Raw genomic sequence first — 19,616 nt, forward strand, 5'->3', positions numbered from 1 at the left:
TTATAATTTCATATGAGCTTTGTAAGAATGAATTAAAATTGTATCCCAAGAAACTGAAACATCTCCATTTTAAACAATGTTTACTATTCTAATTTTATGTTAAAAGAATAAGTAGGGTAAGGGAGATAACAGCATTAAAACACAAAATTTCTATGTGCCAGGTCCTAAAAGCTAAGGTTCAATACCCAGCACCAAAGTTGAGTGGTGTTTATCTGTTTCTCTCTCCCTCTCATAAAATTTAGTAAGTCTTAAAAAGAAAATGAAAGCATTTATTATATATACTGGGTTATCAGAAAAGCCATGAGCCAATTTTGCATAGAAAAACAGACAAGATCATGACTTTTCCAACAACCCAATACTCAAACCAGATAAATACACTACTCAGAAATGATGTAATGCATTCAACTCCTGAAGGCAAGGACCATCAATCACTGTATCTCCTCAGTATCTTAGAGGAGAAACTCAAATTCCCCAAACCACTAATGATTTAAGACTAACTACTAACACATTGATAAGCAAAGGACAAAGTAAAACAGTACAGATTAAAAACTTTGGTTCTATGTTTAGAAGAATTTTTTAATAAGATAGTAGAAAAGAAGAAATGCAGTTTAGAATAGTAAGAATATACTGCCATACCCTTTTTCCTGTCCCTCTTCCCACAGGAGGATGACATTCGGCTGCTTGTCTAATGGTACAAAGCATTATTTCAATCAGAGCACTCTCTTGTCTATCTGTTAACGCTGGGGGGAAAAAATGTCAGAAAGAGTTAACCTGTATTCTTTTTTCTATATATGCTATTTATAATCATTACATAACCGTTCCCTCTGCTTGTGAAAGAATCTGACCTGTTGTACTAAAAGAAAATTCCATTACTGGAACAGGTTAAACGTTCATCAACATTTCCAGTATGTACACCAATGTGTCAATCTTTTGAGAAATAAAAGAATATACAAAAAGTATCTTCTGTGGACAGAAATTATATCCTCAATAACATACCACTAGTGAACAAAAACAAAAATAGTCAACAAAATATGACCAAAAAATTTACACTAAAATGAAGTAAAATTTATTCTCGAAATTATCGACAGAACAAACATGCAGTATTTAAACATTCTTACCTTCCTCTCCACTAAGTGGCTCCTCTAGCAACAAGCTATTCATACATTCCCAGTCTTTCAGCAGCTCAGTGGCACAGTCCCACATGCTATCCACAAGGTATGCTGCATGCTCATGCAACTAAAATGTAAAAAAAAAACACATTGTGCTCTTAGACAAACAGTATATCCCACACTTAACTCAATAGGAAGGGAGCTCTGTTGACACCAAGTACAAAACAGAATAGCAATCTGCTATTTGAGGTAAAAAAGGAACAAAGGATAGAAAAGAAACTGCCTGATATTGAAAAACTTAATACAAAAATAAAAAGTTCTCAAGATAATCATTAAATCATCAACATGAAAAACTTTAAAGGAACACAGCATCTACTGGACCCAATATGACATGTGTTATCTTGTCTCAAAAACTATACTGTGTATTTTAATTGAATGAAAGTGATGATTACATAAATACACATTTGCTGTGAATTTAATATATATAAGCAATTTCCTTATTTTTCTTCTAGGCTTACAAGGCCCTACAATATCCTATCTCATTTTAGCGAACTAAAAGAACAGTGAGACAAGGACCAAAAACATATATATAGATATATATGTCTACATCCTAAATGAACATGTATGAAATGTCCTCCATAGATCAGCAAGTTAAAACTAGCAAAATAAAAAGGATAACATGAGTAAACAATTTATATCATAGAAGTCAAGGTTAGTTCAACATTATGGGAAAATAAAACATAATTCAATGTATTAATATAATGGTGATTAAAATAAAATAACCAGGGCTGAGGAGACAGCATAATGGCTATGCAAAAAGCCTTTCAGGCCTGAGGCACCAAAAGTCCCAGGTTCAATCCCCAACACACCATAAGCCAGAACTGAGCAGTGCTGTGGTAAAAACAAAACAAACAAGTAATATAAAATAATCATCTTAATGGATACAGAAAAAAATCTCTGGACAGAACTCAACATCTATGCATGATAAAAACTTTTCAGAAAACAAAATAAATAAAAGGAAATGTCCTCAGACAGGTGAGAGAGCTCACCAAGTCTGAGCCCTCACACAACAGAGGCAGTGCCCTTGGCAGCCAGGAGGTTCTAGTGCTATGTGGGCTTTCTCTCTCTCTCTCATAATAAAAACTTGTCCCAGGAGTGGTGAAACTGCATTCATGCAGGGGTCCCATCTCCGTGGAGCCAGAAAGAAACATCCTCCATGTGATAAATATACAGATTTTAAATACCTATAAACAACATAATTAATGTTGAAGTAATTAATGGATGCTTTTCCCCTGAGATTAGGTGGGCGCATTTCAAATGTCAGTTCTCGCCACTTCTATTCAACATCCTACTAGATGTGCACTACCTAAGCCAATTAAAACTAAATAATAGAAATGGCATTAATATAGGAAAGGAAAAAGTAAAACTGTCACAATGGCCATTTACAAATGACTATATTAAGAAAAACTGAATGAATTTACTATATAGTCTAAATTTAACAAATGGGTATGTCGTGTGAAAAATGTATTTCCATGTACGGATTCAACTAGAAATTTTTATTAAAAGGCTGTGGCATTGTTTTGATAATAAGTACTATAAAGACCTAAGTTCTGTTCTTTCAAAATCAGGTGAACACGTTTCCAATTTGAGGGAGTCCTATAGGCAATGATTGTAAATATGAATTTATTCCAACAATAATAATAGGTATCAACTACTGGGAAGTAGTGAAGTACTAGGTCTGTGTTAAAATTTTTTATAAGGATTATCTATCTAACCTAAGAAATTCTTACTAGGAAACTGAGACTTAAAAAGATTAAGTAAATAAGCAATGGTTATATGAATAGAAAACAGAGGAAGCTAGGTAGCAATCAGGTCTTTCTGACTCTAAAATTCATGTTCTTAGCACTGTACTTAAGTCTCATTATCTGAAAAGTGTTACTAAAAGTAGCAAGTATTTCTTTTTAATTTTGTGAAATGTATCTCTCTATTCTATATATTTAGTTATATGTGGAAGATACCAGGTGGATATTTTGAACCGATTTCCAAATTAACTTTAAATTAAATACAAAATGCATTCAACAACATTGACTAACCTCACTTTCCAGAAAGAAAAAAACCAACGTCTTAACAAGATTAGCATTTGGACCTTGTCTTCCCCTTCTTTTCATTATTCCTTCTTCCTCTGGATCTCTACGACTGAAGAGCCTATAGCCAACACAAAAACATTTACTTAAAAAAAAATCTTAAAGAAAATTGTATAGATTCCCAAATTCAAACACCATTAGATAATAAAATGGAAGCTAGATATGTATAGTATTATCCAAAATTATATTGAAGCAGATATTTAGCGTATTAATTTTCATTTCACAAGTGATAGTAGTTATAATGCCTCATAACTCATACAATGCCTTGAAGCTTACTTAAGCTTCAAGTAAACTGTAGTTAGTATATTATTTTTTAAACTTTGTATTTATGCAACAATTTTTCATAAAAGTATTATGTCTATAACCTATACTGTTCATGCATATAAATGTGTGTGTGTGTGTATACACACTCCTTAAAGATTAACTTAAATTTTCCTTCAATTCTTAGTTACTCCAAAGTCTCTTTCTATAGCTATCATGACCAGTTTTTTTCCCCTTATAAACAACTAGAGAACGATGGCTAGAAAACAAATAACGTGTGGTGTGAATGATACATATTACATGCTAGTGAGTTTATCTATCACATCTCTAATGAGTGTTTCATCTCAAGTGGGCATTTTAGTAAAATATTACAACAATATTTTATGTTGTTCGAATTCTTTTTATAAGGCATTACATAACAATTGCCAAAATTTTCGATGAGCAGATATTTTCACTGTTATCCATACCATTTAAGCTGAGGTGTTGAATAGCCTCATAAAAGTCAAAAGAATAAAGAATTCTTGGGATTCGTGTCAATAGATATTAGTATTGTAAGGAAAGTCGTTTTAAAATATTTATTTTATTTGACAGGCTAGAGAGAATCTGAGAGGAGAAGTAGAAATGGAGAGAGTAAGAGGGTTAACTACAGCACTGTTTCACTGCTTGCTGGGCTACCCCCACCCTACAGGTGGGGACAGGGGGGATATTTTAATATTCTCCAAAGTAAAACAAAAATATAATTAAGACTAAATATTATACTATAGGCAATGTGTAGAAGTTATTATCAAAGAGTACTTAAACATGTTGTATTTTAAAGCATATAGATTGATAAACATGGGGACAATTCCCTTCAAAGATAAAGAAATATGAGGAGAATGGAGCAAATAGAGCAAAAGAGTGAAATGGAACCACTTCAATTTGACATATATTTAATAGATTTTAAATAAGCTATGCATGTGTGTATGTATATTTATTATCAATTACAGCATCATAAATGACTGTTATAAAAGTTTACTTGAGAAAATTAGTATCAGAAATATAAATAATACTTTTTGTAGAGAAATTCTCCAGCTGCTACTGCTACTGGTCGGTGAGCTGAATAAACCAGATGATAGACATTTTCACAATCTTCTGCAGTGAGAACTTCTTCACTACTCCTAGAAAGAAATAAGGAGGTAGTTTTTCAAAGTAGTATCTTAATTTTAACTGTAAGTACAAACCTAATTTTTACAGTAATTTATTTTTTTAAAGATTTTATTTATTTATTAATGAGAAAAATAAGAGGAGATAAAGAACCAGACATTCTGGTACATGTGCTGCCAGGGATTGAACTCATGCTTAAGAGTCCAGCAATTAACCCACTGAGCCACCTCTTGGACCACCAATAATTTATTTCTTTATTGGATAAAGATAGAGAAACAGTATTGAAAGAAGAGATACCTGCAGCATTCTTTTACCAAACATGAAGCTTCCTTCCAACAGGTGGGGTCCAAGGGCTTTGAACCCTGGTCTTTGACCATGGTAATGAGTGTACCTCCACCTAGCCCCCAAAACCCAGATCTCATGCATTAAAAAATAGTGCACTCATAAATGGGCTTAGAATTAAAAGAAATCAACCTTGTTTTATTAACTGCCAGCAAAATTTATCCTAACAAGAGCTGAGGATTTTGTTAAAAATCCAAACAACTGGGTGGGGGTAGATAACATAATGGCTATACAAAGAGACTCTTATGCCTGAGGCTCCAAAGGCCCAGGTTCAATCCCCTGCACCACAATAAACCAGAGCTGAGCAGTGCTGTTAAAAATATATATATTTATTTTTTAAAAAATCTACCACCAATGGGAGGCAAAATTAAATACTGTATGTAGTGCAACATGGTTAAAAGAATGGAAATGTAGCGGGTTAAGTGCACTTGGTGCAAAGCGCAAGGACCATCGCAAGGATCCTGGTTTGAGCCACCAGCTCCCCACCTGTAGGGGAGTCGCTTCACAAGTGGTGAAGCAGTTCTGCAGGTGTCTGTCTTTTTCCTCCCCTCTCTGTCTTCTCCTCCTCTCTCCATTTCTCTCTATCCTATCCAACAATGATGACATCAATAACAACTACAACAATAAAACAACAAGGGCAGCAAAAGGGAATAAATACATGAAAAAAACTTAACTGACAATGTAAAAAGAATGCTGAAGACTACATAAAAGGAACTGGTGCAGCTATGAATATGCTAACAGTTAATTATCACACAGAGTATGCTGTGTATTTCACAGTAATATTAAGAAATACATTAAAATATACTAATATGGGGGTCGGGCGGTGGCGCAGTGGGTTAAGCGCACGTGGCGCAAAGCGCAGGGACCGGCATAAGGATCCAGGTTCGAGCCCCCGGCTCCCCACCTGCAGGAGAGTCGCTTCACGGGTGGTGAAGCAGGTCTGCAGGTGTCTATCTTTCTCTCCCGCTCTCTCTGTCTTCCCCTCCTCTCTCCATTTCTCTCTGTCCTATCCAACAACAAAGCAACGACAACAACGGCAATAATAACCGCAACGAGGCTGCAACAACTAGGGCAACAAAAAGGGGGAAAAATGGCCTCCAGGAGCGGTGGATTCATGGTGCAGGCACCCAGCCCAGCAATAACCCTGGAGGAAAAAAAATATATATATATATATACTAATATGTCCCAGTTATCTCACAATGACAACTATTTCATCTACAATGTGCTGAATATAATTTGTGTGTGTATATATATATATATATATATATATATATTTACATATATATTATTTGCCAATGACATTTAACAATGTGAAATTCATCACTGGCAATTTTATTTTAAAAAATAAAGGAAGCTGAAAACAATCTGATTGATAAGTCAAATTAATTACTAACTTCAGTCAAAGAGCTCTTTGACTACCCTCTGGGTAGTATGAATTTAGAATTCTGACCTGCCACTTCTTTCCCTCCTAATATCCTTTTAGACTACAAAATAAGCAATCTAGACTTTTAACATTATATGCAAACTAAGACTCAGGACTACAGGTGAACACTGAAAGTGTATTAGGTCATTAGTGAAGGAGTTCAGATACTTTTGTTCAAGGATTCTATCTAGAAGTTGATGGTAGTATTGTACACATAGTATGTGTGAGTGACTCTGTGTGTGTGTGTGTGTGTGTGTGTGTGTGTGTGTGTGTGTGTGTGTGTGTGTGTAGTCTCAATTAGTCATTAAAATGGCTGAACATTTTTCTGATTAAAATTAGTTCATTTAGAGAGACACAGAGACAGAGAGACAGTAAAATAGACCATACCATCCACATTTCCATCAATGCTGTGTAAGTTGGGTTCAGTCACTAACGTGGCAAAGCTGCACGTAATCCAAGTGAGATATTTTGCCAGCTCATTCTTTTGTTTGATTGTTTAAACTCTTGTAGCAATGACAACTTCTGATTTCCCCCCATCAGACCACTCCTCAGCTCTGGCATATGGTGGTGAGGGGGCTTGAACTTAGGACTTTGGAACCACAGACATAAAAGTCTATTCCATAAACATTATGTTATCTCATCTGCCAACCTGTATAATGTTTTATTGTTTCACTATTCTGTGTCTATTTTATTTTTTCATTTGTTTTTTTCTATGATTGGATAGAGACAAAGAGAAATTGAGAGGGGAGGAGACAGAGAGACACCTGTAGCCCTGCTTCACACCACTACTGAAGGTTTCCCAATGCAGGTGGGAACTGGGGACTTGAACCTAGGTCCTTGCACATTGTAACATGTCCACTTAACCAAGTGCACCACCACCTGGCCCCTGTGTGTCTATTTTATCTACTGAAATTGAAACTGTGATGCAAATATTTTTCCTGTCATTTGTATTTTGAGTTAGTTTATAGTATTCTATGATTATACGTATTTCTATATTTTAATCCAGTGATATTTTTCCACTTTTATTGAGATATATAAAGGAGCTGGGTTATTGCACCTGTGCAAACTCACTGCTAAAGACATATTTTTTTCATTTAGGAAGACAGCATAACCCTGGCACTGCCTGCAATGCCATTGACACCTCCAGTGTGATGGTGGAAAATGAACCTGGTTCATGAGCCTGGGAAAGCATAATAGCTTAGCTTGTATCCTGTCTCTCCAGTCCTGAGAATTTTTTATGTCTTTTCTTTTCTTTTTTTTTTTTTAAGTTGTGAAGAGAAAGCTCTAGCTCAGGCCAAGAGACAGCTGGCCCAGCAAAGTTCACACCTTACCATGAAGGAGTCCCTGGGATCAATCCAGTTCAGGGACTACATGGAAGCACCATGGGTAGAATTAGAGAAACTACAGGTGGCGGGAAGGTGCTGTGGTGTATACCTCTCCCTCTCTTGCCTTTCGCTCTAAATAATTGGCATGGGAAAGAATCCCAGTGGTTTCGGGCTAGTGCAAGGCTCTAAGTCCTGGAAACATATTTAAAACCAAAACAAAAATAAAACTTGCGAACCCATGGATTCCTGACACAAAGTAGAAACTGCAAACCTGGGTCTCCTGGTGGAATCCCAGCCACTGGTCATCCTGGAGGTGGTGCTCTGGCTTATCTATTAATCATTTTAAGATCTCCAGCTTACATAAAAATCGCCAAGATCATGCTTATTCATTTATTTATAAATATTAAGCTTTAACCTTCCCAGAACATTTATCTAGTATTTTATGGTTCTATTTAATTGCATTTAAGTATTTCATTTATCTGAAAATTATTTACATGTTAAAGATAGAAAGAAATCCAATTTCATTTTCATAAAAATAGAAGCTGGTTGTCATAAAGTTCCTTACTGATCAGAAAAGCCAGTCACCCTAGACAAGGTTCTTAGATGTTTGTGTATGTCTATAATTTTTATTCTGTTCCACTGATCTGTCTATTCAAATACTGGAGGCCAAAATTTATCATAGCTGTATCTCACATTTTCAATGGTAAGCCTGGCCAATGGTTTACCAATTTTATTTAACCTTTTTTTTTTAATTTAACCTTTTAAACAACTGACTTTGAGTCACTGATTTCTTATTATGTTTTTGGTTTTTTTGTTTCATTAATGTCAGCTCTGATTTTTATTTCCTTCCTTCTGCTCACTTTCAGGTCTCCTTTCCTAGTTCCTTCAGTTGAAATGTTAGTTTATTTGACATTGTTGTTCTTCTTTTAGGTGGGTTTGTGTTGCTACAAACTTCCCTATAAATACTGTTTGTTTGTTTGTTTGTTTTGATTCCCATAGAATCTAGTCGTTTGTCTCTTCATTTTCTTTGGTGGTGAGATGCTGGGAGAGCCTGAGGGTGCTTCTTCCCAAGCAAGTGCTCTCTGGGTTGGAGAGAACTCAACTGGAACCAACTTAGGCTGCTGCGTGGGAGTGGGATCAGGAACTCCTGCGGAGCTAGCTTCGCAGGAGATAGACTCTGGAACTCTGGGAGCTGGAAGGCAATCTCCCGTGTGTTAAAACAGAAGAGCAGCTGTATATATACTCGCCAAGTAGGGTGAAAAAAGGATGTGAGGTAGAGAGGGTGGAGTGAAAAGAGACTGGTGGAGATCAGGGTGACTAGAGAGGGGGCAGAGGGGGCGGAGCAAAAAGACATCATGAACCAGTGGGATTAAGCCAATGCTGAGGCAGGGCGGTGCTTAGTTAACAGTGGTTTATGTAAATAGACGCAGCTTTAAGTGGAATTAAACCAATGCCCTTGCAGGCATGGAAGTGCTTAGTTAAACAGGATTAGAGACAAGCTTTTGGGGGGGGGGGCAGCGGCATACTACCCAACAGTGAGAAGAAGAAGAAAAAAAAAACTGTGTGGTCTTACAATGTGATTAAAAACCTTTAATCAGCTTTCATTCCTTCTTTTTCGAATTTCACTCTAGTATTTTTGTTTTCTGGATAGAGACAGAACTAGAGAGGAAGGAGGAAGGAGGGAAGAGGGAAGAAGGGAAAAGAGAACAATGGAAGGAGGAAGGGAAATAGGTAGATATAGCACTCAAGGCTTGTCAAACTTCCCCCCAGAGGTAGGGGCTGGAGGCTTGAACCTAGTTCCTTGTGCATTGTAACATGTGCAAAACCACCTGACTGGTCTTATACAATGATTTTTTCCATATGAATATCAGACTAGCATTTGTGGGCATTTTTTGAAGATACTTATTTTGTGGTATTTTGGTTGGCAATATAAATGTACAGTGACACATAAAGAATGCATAAGTAAAATATATAAAGCAATGGATTATTTTTGTTCATCTTTTTTGTTCTCTTCTTTCTGTTTTCTCTGTATGTGTGTATGTTTTATTTCTTTAATCTTCACTCTCTTTTAAAAGCAATGGAATAGTATTCAATCTTGAAAGGGAATGAAACTGATGTATGCTACAATAACAGACATTAAATAAGGTGGATACAAATGGAATGCTGCATGATTACACTAATATCAGGTACCTAAGAGTAAAATCCATAGAAAGAAAAAGTAGAAGGGCTGAGAAGATAGCATAGTAAGTTATACAACAGACTTTTATGATTGTGACTCTGAGAGCCTAAGTTCAATTCCTAGCACCACCACAAGTCACAACTGAGCAGTGCTCAGGTTTTAAAAAAATTTATTTCATAGGTTACCACAATTTTGAAAAAAGATAAAACTAGATTGCATAACTGTTACATTTTCAGGTAAAATATTAAAGATTGTTTAGGAAGAACAGTTCAGTAAATTCACATTTCTAAAAGGGGTAAAATATAATAAAGCATGTTTAGTACACTGAAGTGTGTAATTAAACTTTTTTTCAAGAAGATCTAGTAGAAAAATGGAAACAAAACTTGCTATGGATATGGAAACACAAATTTCTATCTCAGAATTTTCTACCCAATTTTTCAAATTTACATGAGAAAAATCTAGACAGTAATACTTGTGATTTAAGTTATTAAAATTTCAACTAAATATACACCCAATATATACAACTATACAATGAAATATACTTTTCTAAAGTGTTATTACATTATCTGAACGTTAGGAATTAGCAATAGATGCAAACTTACTGTAAAACAAGAGTGAGTAACTTTATTGCTTGTACTGCAACATCGTATTCTTTGTCAAGAGTCATAGACACAATTCTGTCCTAAAAACAAAAATAATTTATTTTAAAAGAGAAGAAAACACAAATATTTTCAAGTAAGAGGCAATTTTTAGCCAGCTATTTACTGAACTCTATTCAGAGTGGAGAAAGCGTCTACATGGGAAGTAAACTTGACTAGTATATCCTATAGAAAAACAGGATTCAAGACCTTTCTTTTATTTGAATGAGTTTAGTGGGAGAAATAATGACTTACAAGACAGTCATCAATGTCCAATGACAGATAAGTGGTTAAGAAAGGTATGATACACACACTAGAATACTATTCAGCTGTAAGAAACGATAAAATCTTCTTCATTTTTGTTACATTTTGAATGGAACATGAAGGAATGTTAAGTGAGGTAAGACAATAGGTGGCTTTTAAATAACTTTAAGTAGCACTAACCTTGAATCGACTGGTAAAAAGCTCCAGTTTGGAATTCAACTCTTTGTTATAATAAAGTCCTTGTAGAGCAGTTAGGCATTTGAGTCTTACTTCACCTTGCTAAATGTAACAAGAAAATTCATTAAAGTTTTAGAATGTTTTTAACCTGACTACCAATATACATGCAGAATTTTCTACTTTAATTTTTTTAAAAGTTCAGACAGGGAGATGGCACAGAAGATAAAAGGGTAGGACTTTCCAACATAAGGTCCTGGAGAATGTCATACACTAGAAAAGATAGCAGCAACAAATGCTAGAGAGGTTGTGGGGACAAAGGAACCCTCCAGCACTGCTGGTGGGAATGTAAATTGGCCCAACCTCTGTGGAGAGCAGTCTGGAGAAATCTCAGAAAGCTAGAGATGGACCTAATCTATGGTCCTGCAATTTCTCTCCCGGAGATATATCCTAAGGAACCCAACACATCCACCCCAAAAGATCTGTGTATGCCTATGTTCTTAGCAGCACTATTTGTAATAGCCAAAACCTGGAAGCACCCAGGTGCCCAACAGATGAGTGGCTGAGCAAGTTGTGGTCTATATACACAATGGAATACTACTCAGCTATTAAAAACAGTGATTTCACCGTTTTGAGCCCTTGTTGCATGGAGCTTGAAGAAATCATGTTAAGTGAAATGAGTCAGAAACAGAAGGATGAATATGGGATGATCTCACTCATAGGCAGAAGTTGAAAAACGAGATCAGAAGAGAAAACACTAAGCAGAACCTGGACTGGAGTTGGTGTATTGCACCGAAGTAAAAGACTCTGGAGTGGAGATGGGGGCAAGAGTACAGGTCCTAGAAAGGGAGGACAAAGGACCTAGTGGGGGTTTGTATTGTTATATGGAAAACTGAGGAATGTTATGCATGTACAAACTAGTGTACTTACTGTCAACTGTAAAATATTAATCCTCCAATAAAGGGGGAAAAAAGAAAACTAAGAAATGTTATGCATGTACAAATTATTATATTTACTGTCAATTATAAAACAATCCCTCGATAAAGAAAGAAAAAAATGTAAGGTCCTGAGTATGATCCACAGTACCACACGTGCTAAAGTAATGCTCTGACGTTCTCTTCTTTATCAATAAACACTTTTAAAAAATGTTAAGTTCAATCAATAGCATTTCTTCTGAAATCTGTTGTCTTTATAATACAAAAATATAAATCAATGCAGAGAAGTCCACAGCAAATTTGAATTTATAATTTGGTAGATAATATAAGAAAAAATATGTATGTATATATTCACTAAGTTACTAACAGTAAAAAACTCTAATTGATGGGGGCCCAGCAGTAGCGCACATGGCAAAAAGCAGAAGGACTGGCGTTAAGGAACCCAGTTAAAGCCCCCAGCTCCCCATCTGCAGGGGGGGTCGCTTCACAAGCAGTGAAGCAGGTCTGCAGGTGTCTTTCTTTCTCCCTCTCTTTCTTCCCATACCCTGTCTTATCCAACAGTAGCAATAACAACAAAATGGAAAAAATGGTAGCAGTGGATTTGTGGTGCAGAGCCCCAGCAATAACCCTGGAGGCAAAAAAAGGGGGGGAACCTCTAATTGCTTAAATAAGTGCCTTCCTTAGCCACCACACCTAGCTGTTCCTCAGCATTTCAGAACAAAATTTATCCATCAACACTGAAGATTCAAGACCCAGGGGCCAGCCAGGTGGTGGCACACCTGGTTAAGCATACACATTAAAGTGTATAAGGACCTGGGTTCAAGCCCTTGCTCTTCACTTGTAAGAGGAAAGCTTCACGAGTGGTGAAGCAGGGCTGCAGGTGTCTGTCTCTTTTTTTCTCTCTCTCTCTATGTCCCCATCCCTACTCAATTATATCCCTATCCAATAATAAAAAAAAATTAACAAAAAAAGGTCCTTATTAAAGAAAAAAGCCCAGAGGTGGTACAGTGTTAATGTAGGTACTGGACTTTGAAGCGTGAAGTCACATCTCTTATCCCCAACACTGCATGCGCCATAGTAATGTTCTGGTGCTCTCTCCCTCTCTAATGTCGCTATCAACCCCTTCATGCTAACAAATAATTATGATTCATTATGAGGTAACTCTTACGGAGATAACTCATGTTGGTGTATATCTTACCTTGTCGTGCATAGTCCAACCAACATATTTTAAATAACTGTCATTAAGAAAAGCATCACTATACATTTTCATCCAAATGCCAATTTCTTCAATACAAATAGCTCTTATTTCAGCTATTGCATCACTGAATAGGGAAAGAAAAATTACATTATTAGTGCCACAGCACCAAAGGGCCTACAGTTTACTCAAGAGATGTCAAAAACTTTATTCTTAGCATGAATACACCAGTATCAGTATTTATTCTTAGCATTACCTCTGCACACCAAAAGTTCAGTCTAGTTGGCAAAGCAAAATTATCACCACATAAATATTTTAAATTAAATAAAACTTTAAATAAAATCTGATTCCTACCTTGAACACCATGTCAAATTCCAGTCTTTGCTCACACCTGTTAAGAATGGTGTGTACAAAAGACAGAAGGCATACTAGTCTAGTTAAAGCTTAATTTTCCAGAAGATAATTAGTTACACATAACATTGAGGCAAAGCTCAATTTGGATTTGAATGTCAGACTAAATTATTTTTAATTCATCCTGTAGGCACTAGTGAGTCATTCAAGGCTTTTGAACAGAGGGATAATGCAGCACAAGGAAACCTTAAGAAAACTGCAATATTCCTTAAGTATGAGAAAGATAAAGGGATAGACCAAAATAATGGTGACACCACAAGTGAAAAGGTCAAGATGGGTATGGGAACATCACAAAAAAGATCACAAAGATCTCATTCATATCTGCTAAATTGGGAAAATAAAAGACAAGGTGAATAAAAATGCCAGCAATATTTCAGTAACAGGTAGTAGCAGAAATGGTGATAAGAGTACCCATTTATTTCCTTTGTTAATTCAAAATAGCAAAATAAAGGCAGGAGACCACAGTGGTTGTGCAAACAAGACTGAAGCTCCCAAGTTCAATCCTCCCTACAAACATAAGCCAGAGCTGAGCAGTACACCAGTAATAAATAAATATATACATAAATATACTACATAGAAAATAAAAACGTCTCAATTTCTGACTGTCTCTATCCAATAAATAAATATAAAAAAGCTAAAAAAAAAATGAAAATGAAAACTTGGGCAAGGGTAGATAGCATAATGGCTATGCAAAGAGAATCTCATGCCTGAGGCTACAAAGTCCCAGGTTTAATCCTCAACACCACCATAAACAACTAGATCTGAGCAGTGCCCTGGTGAGGAAGGAAGGAAGGAAGGAAGGAAGGAAGGAAGGAAGGAAGGAAGGAAGGAAGGAAGGAAGGAAGGAAGGGAGGGACAGAGGGAGAGGGGGAGAGGGGGAGAGGGGGAGAGGGGGAGAGGGGGAGAGAGAGAGAGAGAGAGAGAGAGAGAGAGAGAGAGAGAGAAAAGAGAAGAAAAACTTGTTCTGACTTACCGGTATCTATGTACAAACACTCCCTTAAATATTGCATTCATCATATTTTCTATTTCGTCTTGGTTTTCTTGAAGCTGGTAAGACAATCAAAAGCATGAGTAAAATGTGTTTCAAGTACAAGTGGCTTCTCTAGTGTTTTGGTGTTCCTTTTAATTTTAAATTGCCTGAGACAATAATAATTATATAGAACAATTAACAGCTGTTGAATATATGGTAACTAATATCCCTTGATTTCTATCTGGAATATCTGACAACATTTAATGTTTAGTTGGGTGGGTTAATTTTTATTTCAGTGCTCACAAATTTTCACTGTACTATAAAACCTGTTGCATAGTTTATTACAAAACATATCTGCTCACACAAGAGCATATCTTATTCCATTATCTGAGTCTTCATCTTCTAAGAAAAGAAAAGCTATTTTACCTAATGCCAGCTCAACAACAAAGGGAATTTAATCATTTCAGAGTGTGAGAGTTCACAAACAATTATTCCACAGTTTGAGAGTTACAAGAAAAAAAAAGAACCCTTCAAAATCTAATCTTGTTTTTCAACTTCTGTCTATGAGATTATTCCATATTCATTCTTTTGTTTTTGATTTATCTCACTTAACATGATTCCTTCAAGCTCCATCCAAGATAAGGTGAATTCCTTATTCTTAATAGCTGAGTGGGATGCATTGGATCGACCTTCTAGTGGTGCATCCCGTGAGTACCCATTCATTGGGGAAACTGACGATCCGTCCTAGCCGACTGAATGCACATGGATCCCAGTCACTTTCAAAGCCAGCAACAAGCAGCTCCTGACAGCTTTCAACCTGACGCTGTTGACTGGCTATGGAAGAAGGGCAAACGCTAGAAGAAGAAATAGCTGAGTGGTATTCCACGTATGTCTTTCTTGACCTTTAGATCAAGTCCTCTGCTATTTTAAAATGTAGTTTTCATGAATCTAATTTTGTAGTTGCAAATAATGCTAACAGGACTGTGTACTTACTGTATGCATTAGTACAGATACATGGTAAAAAGCAGAAAAGTTCTTCAATCATGTTTAGAAATTTTAGTGGGGCTAGGGAGATAGCACAGTGGTGTGCAAAAGACTATATGCCTGAGGCTCTGAAGTCCCAGGTTCAACTCTAGGCACCACCATAAACCAGAACTAAGCAGTGTTCTGGTCTTTCTCAATCTCTCTAGTTTTATAAATAAACAAACAATAAAAAAAGGAAAGGAAGAGGAAAGGGAAGGGGGGAATATGTTGGGAGATAGCTCAGCCTATCAGAGCTCCAATCAGACTTTATGCCAATAATGGGCAGTACTCCAGTCTATATCTCTCTTACCCATAAGAAATGAAATTAAATAAATTAATATTCCTGAAAAATCTGAGCCTAAACTCAGAAGTATCAATGCCTTATGTTTCTACAAAATGTTTTATCTCAAAACTCTTTCACCTATGCCTATTCAATCTGTCACAATTTAAATGTCCAAGAATTAGACTGTAGTTTCCAGGACTATGGGATACAGTTTTCATATAATAAATCAATTGGTTAGATTTAAAGTAAATCACAGTCAAAATATTAGTTCTTCCTTTTAAATTTAATGGAAAAGATGAGAAATTTAGGTATAGATAAATGTGGACAAGGTCTGTCTGGCTTGACTGTCAGAGAATTTTGTAAAGTTACTATCTTGGAAGTAAACAATTTACTATTACAGCTACCACCCTCCCCACAAATTCCAAATAATAAATTTATGAAATATGATTGGGAAATATTTTCCCTTATTCACATTTTTTCAATAATTTTATGAGGGAAATAATTATTTATAGGAGAGTTGTTGTCAAACAGATACAATTTCTTATTGCTGTTACCTGCATATGACTTCTAGCAAATATTTTAACTCGACTGCATTTCTAATAATTTTAAAACATCAAACTTTGCCTATTCAAAGCAGAAATAAACATACCAACTATCAGACAACTAGATAACTTATCACAGGAATCTGAATCAGAAATGCATCATTTAAAGATTTTATTGGGCCAGTAAAATAGCTCATTTGGATAGAATGCTGCATTGCTATGTGAGAGACCCAGGTTAGAGCCCAGCCCTCTTCACATTGAAGAAAGTTTTGATGCTGTGGTATGTGTGTATCTATCACACAAGTTAAAAGTCAGCACACAGCAGAAATGCCCTGGAAATTTCCCCCACTGCTCAAACCCATCCCCCCCCAAAAAAAAAACCACAATCAAGATTTTACTTACTGTTATTTAACATAAGACTGAAAAAAATAGTTCCTTCAAATTGAACTTGGTTGTGTAATTATAGTTAATTAAGGGGTGGGGGAGATAGCATAATGGTTATGCAAACAGACTCTCTTGCCTGAAACTCCAAAGTCCTAGGTTCAATCCCCCACACCACCATAAGCCAGAGCTGAGCAGTGCTCTGGTGTTTCTGTGTCCCTCTCTGTCTGAATCTCTCTCAAAAAGTAAATAAAAAGTTTTAAAAAGTTAATTAAGTACCTTATACAATACAGAATAACAACAGTTCAGACATGATAAATAGCTTAAAAGTTACTTTTCAACATGATTTCACATAACTGAAATTTCACTTAATACCAATAAGCTGAGGGATGTTAGAAGAGATATTTTCATAATGTAGGGGAATAATATTTGAAATAACTTGTCAGACTACTTACTGGCAAGCTCTTAGTCTCAGTTCAAACAGAGAAAATGTAAGAATGAAGTACTGTTGACATAATAAACAAAATAAACAAGTTGAAGTTTTTAAAGTTAAACCTTTGAAATTTTTATCGGACCTTTTTATCTGAGTATTCTCATTTTTTTCATTTATTTCTCATAACCAAGCTAGTCACATTAATAGCTTAAGTATTTAATAAGCTTACCTCTTTCCGTTTCTGCAGGAGAAGTTCTAGCCTCTCATTGGCTCGTTTTCCAATCATTTTATTTCTTTCTGCTTCATATTGTCTTTGTGTGTTATCCATATTGATGCTAAGATTTAATGCCACATTCACCAAAGCTGTCATCAACTTCATAGCTATTTTTAAACAGAAAATGTTGAAATTGGTCACACAGATGTAAAAATTTACTATTTAAGAGAAATTAAAACCAAGATGGGCTGTTCTACTTTTTAACAGAAAAGAATAGCCTTGCTACCAATAACAAGACTGAATACTTCTTACAACTCACTTATCTGTGTTTAGTACTTTGCATAAATTATCATATAGTCCTAAAGAATCTCCAAGTATTATCCCTATTACAGACTTAAAAAAAAATTGAAGCACAGGAAAATAATGAAATTTGCTTGCTTCAGATTACACATGAGTAGTAAAATGAGGATCTAAAGTATGCTCAAATACTGCTATTGTAGAATCTCCCCTACAATTATCTCTTTCAGAGATTATGATTTACATCCTACATAAATTTTGGTCCATACCAGTCCAAAACAGAGAAAATGAAGGTGCTTAATATAACTGTGCCATAAAGTCGAAGCATTCTTCCACAACTGACCACACTACTTGTGGTGACTTTGGGGGCTTTTGGGGAAAAAACTATGCTCTTAAGTAATTAGTTTGTAAACAAAACTAGTCAGTTGTTAGGAGAAAGATCACCAAGCAGAGCACAAGTTTAGCATGCACTAGGACCCAGATTTGTTCTCCCAGTCACATGGGAGCACTTGAACTGGGAAAGCTTCATAGCAGTGCTGTGGTATCTCCTTTTCTCAGTCTCTCACTCTCTATGTTTAAAAAAAAAATTTAAGGTTCCATGGGAAGCGGCGAAATTATGCTGTGAGCCCCAGTGGAAGAGAAAAATGGTAGTGACTAAGGAACATTTCAGAAATACTGACCTGCCAAGGTGCTTGTATGCCGGAATGCTCTGACTTGTGAGTCAGACAGTCCTGTAAGAAGTGAAATGACTGTATCCATCATGTACTCATCATATATGATGCTATATTGACACTGCCGTACTAATACACCAATGAATTCACAAAAACTGGATTTGAACTTCTTCCACTGAGGACCAGCCATGGTTAATGGATAATCTCCACTGTCCTAAAATAAAAATTTATAAAGAACAACTTCATTTAAAATGCATGACTTAAAGCTCTGGGGTTAAAGTAAAATGTTACTGTAATAAGCAAAGGCAAATTAATTATTTTTTAATTAAAAGCAAATTAAACTAAACTAAGCTAAAGTTTAATTTGATTAAGAATTATGGAATTATTTTCTCAGCCAGTCTAATAAAAGTATATATGAATAATAAACAAAAAGATTACAATATATAACATATTAGTCTCAGGACAAATAGTCAACAGACATAAAGACTCAGACAAATTTTAAAAGAATTGGAAATGAAGCTAGTATACCCTAGTATTTAGATTTCCCTTCTACAGAAAGATGGGGCATATCTCGAAATTACGCTGAGAATTTTCTTAAAATAAATTCAGTTAACGTTCTTAAGACTAATTCAACAGAAGACCTCTCTAAGTCTCTAGCAATAGTATTAGAGACTTAAGGTCATTTTTATCACAATTTAGCAAATTTTTAAATGATTAGATTTTCTCTTTACATTGTTTTAAATTCTAAGTCATGCATCATCATGAATATGATCTCAAAACTCCACAAAAAGGTTTTCTTCTACAATTCCTGATTAGCTCATTAAGTCACTGAGTTGAAATACAACTTAATTGATGTTACCAACTTCATTTGATAGTTTCAAATGATTAACTCAGAATTCTTATTTCAAATAGCTGTTTCTTGTAGCAGATGCTTTTCACTAAAACATTTAATATCAAAAAGTTTTTTAAAAATACCATTACTTAGGGAGTCAAGCGGTAGTGCAGTGGGTTAAGCACATGTGGTGCAAAGCACAAGGACAGGTGTAAGGATCCAGTTCGAGCCCCCGGCTTCCCACTTGCAAGGGAGTCGCTTCACAGGCAGTGAAGCAGGTCTGCAGGTGTCTTTCTCTCCCCCTCTCTGTCTTCCCCTCCTCTCTCCATTTCTCTTTGTCCTATCCAACAACAGTGACAGCAACAACAACAATAATAACCACAAGAAACAACAAGGGCAACAAAAGGGAATAAATAAATATTTTTTT

At 35.7% G+C, this 19,616-nt stretch overlaps 1 protein-coding gene across 1 annotated transcript in view; it reads right to left on the reverse strand.

Annotated features, from left to right (window-relative positions):
* Positions 1-19,616, reverse strand: part of STAG2 (STAG2 cohesin complex component) — a 143,335-nt gene that overhangs the window by 45,072 nt on the left and 78,647 nt on the right. Inside the window, exons 8-17 of the mRNA XM_060182648.1 lie at positions 18,367-18,571; positions 17,405-17,556; positions 14,517-14,590; positions 13,136-13,259; positions 11,009-11,107; positions 10,529-10,608; positions 4,564-4,671; positions 3,203-3,314; positions 1,119-1,236; positions 637-740 (exon numbers count right to left, since the gene is read on the reverse strand). Coding sequence (XP_060038631.1) covers positions 637-740; positions 1,119-1,236; positions 3,203-3,314; positions 4,564-4,671; positions 10,529-10,608; positions 11,009-11,107; positions 13,136-13,259; positions 14,517-14,590; positions 17,405-17,556; positions 18,367-18,571 — 1,176 coding nt within the window. The remainder of the gene's footprint in view (positions 1-636; positions 741-1,118; positions 1,237-3,202; positions 3,315-4,563; positions 4,672-10,528; positions 10,609-11,008; positions 11,108-13,135; positions 13,260-14,516; positions 14,591-17,404; positions 17,557-18,366; positions 18,572-19,616) is intronic.

This window comes from Erinaceus europaeus, chromosome X, assembly GCF_950295315.1.
Source record: "Erinaceus europaeus chromosome X, mEriEur2.1, whole genome shotgun sequence".
Lineage (NCBI taxonomy): Eukaryota > Metazoa > Chordata > Mammalia > Eulipotyphla > Erinaceidae > Erinaceus > Erinaceus europaeus.